The sequence below is a fragment of the Dendrobium catenatum genome, unplaced genomic scaffold (genome assembly GCF_001605985.2).
Source record: "Dendrobium catenatum unplaced genomic scaffold, ASM160598v2 fragScaff_scaffold_330, whole genome shotgun sequence".
Lineage (NCBI taxonomy): Eukaryota > Viridiplantae > Streptophyta > Magnoliopsida > Asparagales > Orchidaceae > Dendrobium > Dendrobium catenatum.
Window position 1 is genome coordinate 3,670 of NW_021318792.1, and position 7,076 is coordinate 10,745.

A 7,076-nucleotide genomic window follows, 5' to 3' on the forward strand; every position below is an offset into this window, starting at 1 on the left:
GAGAGGAGGGACAGGATGGGGATAGAGAAAGAGAGGGAAAGTGGCAGGGAAGAGAGAGAGGAAAAAGTACATATAACGATATATATTTTAAATAATCAAAACAAATATTTAATTTTTTTAAATAATTAAATAACAATCAAATGAATATATATTTAATATTTAAATAATTATTTTGGGAAGGGAGAGATGTAAATATTTTTTTATATTCAAAAAAAAATTTAATTAATATTTATATAATATAAATAAAATAATCTTTAAAAATATTATATAAAAAAGTTAAAAATATGTAATATAAATTTCTTACTCTAAAAAAATTAAAACTATTGTTTTAAAATATCATGATTATTTAAATTTTAAAATAATTAGTTTTAAAAATAATTTCTGAATCATTTGTTCGTATTTAGGACTATTGCCAAATTATTTCTGCGAATTTACTCTTTTTTTAAAGTTTTTCTATTTATGCTCCTCTTATTTAATGACATTTTAAAGCATGCTCATTTCTAAAATTTGCCCTATTATATATATATATATATGTATATATAGTATATATATAAGTATATATATATATATATATATATATGATATAATATATATATATATATATGTATATAATATATATATAAATTTAAAATTATATCATAAGATTTTAAATATATTTTATATTTTTTTAATTCTTATACTTCAGCTATATTAAATTTGTGAAATAAAGCGTTCATCTCAGGGTTGAAATGAAGTTATAAAATCTTGATTTAGACGCCTACTTTGGCCTGCTAAATGCTTTGTCCCCTCACAAAAAATATTATTCATCCAATACCTTTTGTGTTTTGTAATAACTAGTATAATTGCACGATAAAATTTAATAATTAAGTTATACTATAAAATTATAAATATTATTTAATTTTTTATAAAGATTATATAATATATATATAATAAATTTTAACATTACAAGTAATTGTAATAAAAATTATATTCCTATATTTAAAAACAAATGTGTTTAAGATTTTAATAAAATAATAATAATAAGTATTGTATTAATACAATTTTGATAATATGGTGAAAGCTTTGTTTTAGAATATTCTAAAAAATAATAATTATAATTGATTTTAATGAAATTAGATGTACTTTTACATGAGTGTAATATATAAATAATTTATATTGCATCAATCTCAAAAAACATTTAAAGACTTTAATATTAATCATAATAGAAATTTAGTCGAATTCTCATGACTTTTTTTTTTCTTTTGTAATATGTTTATTTAGAAGATATGAAATTCAATATCTAATCATAAAGCAAAGATAATAAAAAATATTAATTTTATTTATATAAAGTGAAAACTGGAGCCAGGATGAAACTAAAATCTTATTCAATGTATAAAGATACAGAGTATTGTTATATATAGATGTACAGGAAGCAACTAGAATATAAGACCGTATACAGGTAAGTACTTATTTCATGTGTTAAACAGGTATCTTTATTACACCCCCTCAAGTTAATGGACTAGGCTGTACAATAAGCTTGTGACGAAGAAGATGGTATCGAGGAGTCGACAACTGTTTAGTGAAGATATCTGCTAACTGGTCTTTGGTAGAGATTGGAAATATGTTGACTACTTTTGATTGGATGTGATCCCTAATGAAGTGATGATCAATTTCGATGTGTTTAGTTCTTGCTTGAAACACCGGATTGTTAGCAAGGGCAATAGCCGATGTGTTATCGCAATGTAGAGTGGTTGGTGCCTTGAGATTTATGTTGAAGTCAAGAAGCAACCTCCTAAGCCAAATAACATCTGACACGGCAGTAGCAATGGCTCTATATTCTGCTTCGGTAGATGATCTTGCTACTGTATTTTGTTTCTTGACAGTCCACGAGATAAGGGTGTTTCCGAAGAATGTATAGTAACCAGAAGTGGACCGTCTAGTTTCTTTGTCTCCAGCCCAATCCGCATCTGAAAATGATTGCAGCTCTATTGGACCCTGAGATATAGGCAAACCAAACGAAATTGTGCCGTGAATGTAGCGTAAAACACGATAAAGTAAATAAAATTGTAATGAGGTATGATTATGCATATATTGACATAGTAGGTTGACCGCAAATGATATATCCGGTTGTGTTATCGTTAGATATTGTAAATATCCAACGATTTTTTTGTACAGATGAAATCAGATACCGGAACTTCAGTTGGAATTTGCTCAGGAATTTTGGCACAGGACGGGTTAGCCAGATCTTTGCACATGGTCATACCGGCCATGTTAAGTATAGAAGCTGCATACTTGTGTTGAGAAAGAAACATCTTGTTTTGAGCCATGGTGATCTGAATTCCCAGAAAGCTGTTTGCTAATCCTAAGTGTTTCATATCGAATTTCTGATGAAGAAGAGCAGTGATTGTGGCAATCATTTGCGGATTATTACCTGTCAATAATATATAATCTACATAGATAACAGTGTATAATTGACTTTTGTTTTTGTTAAATATAAATAACGATGAATCAGCTTTGCCAGGATAAAACCCAATGGAACATAGGAAACCAGACAACGTGTTAAACCACTAACGTGGTGCCTGCTTAAGACCATATATAGCTTTCTGAAGTTTGCAAACATGATTGGGCCTAGTATTATCTTCAAATCCTTTTGGTTGTCTCATAAATATGGTTTTATCAAGATGTCTCATAAATATGGTTTCATCAAGAGTGCCGTGTAAAAAAGCATTAGTAATATCAAACTGATGTACAGGCCAGTTGTTATTAATAGCAATAGTAAGAAAAGTGCGAATAGTAGGAAACTTAGCTACAGGGCTGAAAGTTTCAAGGTAGTTGATGCCATATTGTTGGTTATTTCCTTGTGCTACCAGTTGTTCTTTGAAGGGGGCTACTGTACCATCTGAGTGATATTTGGTTCGAAAAGTCCATCGACTGCCGAGTATGGGTGTGTTTACGGGAGATGGTACTAGGTCCCATGTGCCCTATTTTTGTAGTGCGTAGAATTCTTTCGCCATTGCTTTCCTCCAGTGATGATTTTGGCTTCTTGATATGTTGTCGGATCCACTGAATGTTTGTTATTAGGCTTGACCTGCATATGAAACAGATTCAGTCTTTGAATAGGTTTGAGATTACCAATTTTTGTTCTAGTTGTCATGTGATGTTTGGATGCCATCTTTGGATTAGCCTGATGGCTAGCTTTGGTTGTATCAGTAGACACATCAGTTACTGACAAAGGAGAGATAGAATTGGATGAGAACGACTAAGTAGCAGGCTGAGTGGTGTTATTCCGAGTAGAAGTCTGAGTGTTGTTAACCCGTGAAATGGTTTGTATTGACCTGTTGTTGTTGGGAGGGAGACGTTGAGGATTAGGCACTAGAAGTGCAGGTGGAATAAACTGAGAAACAGATTGTGTAGAGTTTGAGTTTATTTGTTTAAACAAAAATGTGATTTCGTCAAAAACAACGTGACGAGAAATAAAAACTTTGTTAGTGATTGGATCAAAACATTTATATCCCTTAGAGATGGACGAATATCCTACGAATACACAAGATCTAGAATGTGGTTCCAGTTTGTGTCGTTGAACCGGTGGAATCCATGGAAAACAGGCACATCCATAGACTTTGAGAAACTTGTAATCAGGTTGTTTGTTAAAAAGCATATGGATGGGAGATGTGAGATTGTTTGTGCATGAGGGTAAACGATTGATCAGATATGACGCTGTGAGAACCGCATCTGGCCAAAAGGGGTACGGAAGAGATGCGCTGTGAAGCAGAGTATGGGTTGTCTCAATCAAGTGCCTATGTTTTCTTTCTGCTGACCCATTCTGTTCTGGCGTATATGGGCAAGAAGTTTGTTGTTGAATGCCGTGCTGCGTAAGAAAACTGCTAAAGTTAGAGTTGATATATTCTTTACCACCATCGGACCGTAAGCATTTAATCTGACAATTCGTTTGTTTCTCAACAAAGCATTTAAAAGTGCAAAAGATAGAGAAAACATCTGATCTGTTACGCATCTGAAATACCAAAGTAAATTTAGAGAAATCATCTATAAAGACAACATAATATGAAAAACCTTGATGAGATGGCACAGGGGATGGCCCCCAAACATCAGAGTGAATAATTTGTAAAGGAAAGCGAGATTTTTCAGTATGTGTCATAAATGGTAGTTTGTGGCCTTTAGCGGCCTTACATTTTACACAAAAAAAAAAAGTTCTTGTGTATATTCAAGAATTTATTGGAATAAAAAATCATATGAAGTATTTGGCTATGTGGATGCCCGAGTCGTTGATGCCAAATGGATGAAGCTTGCTAGTTAGCAGTGAGAGCCTTGATAGCAGCCGGAGAACCTGCAGATCGAATCGAGTATAATCCACGTCTACTTGGTCCCGACATAAGATGTTGATTTGTCCTCAAATCCTTAATCATAAAACCGTTAGAATCAAAATATACAAAGACATTGTTGTCTCTGGTTAGATTTGAAATTGATAACAGATTATGTGATAAATGCAGAACATGTAAAAGAGAGTTAAGAGCGAGCTTACGATTAGGTGTGGGCAGAATTCCATTGCCGGAGTGAGCAATGGATAGAGATTTGCCATCACCTACAACAATATTGTCATTGCTAGTATATGAGCTTACTTGAGACAAATTGTCCAGTGAATTGGTAAGATGTGCTGACGCACCCGAATCCAAGTACTAATCTTGATTTCCTGGGTCCGTCGTTGCCACCAGAGTTCTGGAGTTATTGGTTTGATTTTCTGGAGGATTGATCGTCAGATTGGATCTGTGCCAACAATTGTTAGTCGAATGACCCTTTTTATTAGAAATCTGACATTGTATGCTGGAGGCATTATTCGTTCTTGAATTTTGAGAGTAAGAACGTCCACGACTTCGTCGGCCCCGACCATGCTGGGTATAGAGAGCAGTCGATGATTCAGTGATGGTAACTTGTTGTATCGAATTGGCTTGCAAATTTATTTCTTCGCTAATCAGCAACGAGTATAGGTTGTCCAGATCAATCGGATGAAGCATAGTACGAATGGAGGTCTTGAACGCGTTGTAAGAAGATGGAAGACCGTTCAATGTGTACAGTATTATGTCTTCTTGATCAAGAACTGCTCCAACCGCATTGATGTTATCAACGATGTTCTTGATTTGAGTAAGATATTGGACCATCATTTGATTTTTTATCTGAATATTGTGAAGCTCATTGCGAAGTTGAATGACACGCGACCTATTTGAAGATTGAAGTTGGCGCTCTATGGTTGCCCAGATCGCCGATGTTGATTCAAGATGAATAACATAGGGTAAGAGAACTGGTGAAATTGTAGAACACAACGCTGCAGCCAGATTTTGATCTACTAGACACCATTCTTGGTATTTTAGATTTGGTTTTTGAGAGCCATCCGAAAGATCTGTAAACCTAGGTGGAGGAGATGCAGACGGAAGAAGAAAGGAAGAAAACCCGTTTGCATTCAGAAGTTTGAGTATTTGGGAGCGCCATACCGCATAGTTGTCGAAGGATAGTTGAGTAGGCACGACGATTTTGATATTTGATATCACAAATTTGAGAGAAGTAGGAATGACGCAGCTGGAATCCAGCTGATTTTCTTTCGGATCGGTTGTCTGAGAGGTGAAGGATGCTTCCATGATGACGGATACGTAGAGTCAAGAAGGAGAAGTTACGAGGAAGAAGAAGAAAGGAAAACGGAGCTGGCTCTGATACCATGAAAACTGGAGCCAGGATGAAACTAAAATCTTATTCAATGTATAAAGATACAGAGTATTGTTATATATAGATGTACAAGAAGCAACTAGAATATAAGACCGTATACAGGTAAGTACTTATTACAGGTGTTAAACAGGTATCTTTATTATAAAGCATATCAATAAATGAAAAGATGATATAATTATTATAAGAATAGCACGCTCTTGATAAAAATTGCAATCTATCTATAACATACCTAAAATTTTAATAAAAATATTTAAAATTTTATCATTAAGACTTATATTATTATTGAAGTAATATGCAAAAAATATAAATATTGAATATAATATAATTAAAAAAAAAAGCATGACTTTAATGTTAAAAATATTGCTAACAACCTTATGAGGGAGCTTAAGCATAAGTTATTATTTTGTTAGGCTCTATTAAAATATATTGAAAATATTGCTAACAATCTTATGAGGGAGCTTAAGCATAAATTGTTATTTTGTTAGGTTCTATCAAAATATATTGATATATGTGTTTCAACAATCAAATATTATTTTAAAATATTAAATCCGATTGAGTTAAAGAAATTATGAAATAAAGAAAGATTGATATTTCCAAAATGATGGAAAGTCATAGAGCAAAATTCATAAAACATGTTATAAAATTGTGATGGCTAAAATAAAATTGAGGTTAAAGAAGAATTAAAAGAAAACAACATAATACAAATAAATAAATTCTAAATATGAGTAAAATTTATATATTGATTTTATGCTTCTAAAACTATTTTTATACTGTTGAAAATAATTAAGTTTAGATAATATTTATACATAACAATCCAAAATTTTTTATTTCAATTTGAGACCAAAAAATTTGGCTTGTATTGCTTCAAAATTATTAAACCAATTAAGTTCATGAAATATCATTCAAAATCACTGAAACATAACAAAAAATAATTATTTATCAATAAAAATATTATATTAGGTTTTAAATTTGTCAAAATAATAAACTTAAAATAATATTTTGTATAAGAAGTCCAATAGAGAATAAACGAGAGCTCTTGGATATTATAAATTCAACTTCAAGTTTTAAGAATTGACCTCATACTCGATTCAATTTAAAATTTGAAGAGAAGATGAAAGAAAAATTACATAGATATAATGAGAGGCGAATAAGATGAATGGGGAGAGTAGGGGATATGTTTGATGGTTTTTTATTAAATCTTCATAATTAAAAAGAGCTAGTTTAATAGAACATTTCTTTTCTTTTATTCGATAATCACAATTTAAAATTTCAACGGAGAAATTTGAGAATGTATTTTTTGACACTTAGAATGTATTTTTGATATCGTTACTTTTATTCGCTATGAATATGAATTTATCCTTGAA

The 7,076-nt window shown here is 31.8% G+C and overlaps 1 protein-coding gene across 4 annotated transcripts; it reads right to left on the minus strand.

Moving 5' to 3' along the window:
- Nucleotides 1-1,344: 1,344 nt before the first annotated feature.
- On the minus strand, nt 1,345-5,740 carry LOC110110428. 4 transcript variants are annotated; one of them, XR_003700277.1, is made up of 3 exons: nt 4,661-5,740; nt 4,520-4,579; nt 1,345-3,067 (listed from the first exon to the last, which is right to left on the minus strand). XR_003700277.1 is itself a non-coding variant. In XM_020841910.2 (2 exons), exon 1 carries the CDS (start codon nt 5,625-5,627, stop codon nt 4,674-4,676), a length of 954 nt encoding a protein of 317 aa, XP_020697569.1. In that variant the 5' UTR covers nt 5,628-5,740; the 3' UTR covers nt 1,345-4,579; nt 4,661-4,673. The 4 variants fall into 4 exon arrangements, 1 of the variants encoding a protein (XP_020697569.1); XR_002304710.2 differs by having other exon boundaries at nt 1,345-4,394; XR_002304709.2 differs by having other exon boundaries at nt 1,345-4,394; nt 4,520-5,740.
- Nucleotides 5,741-7,076: the final 1,336 nt, after the last annotated feature.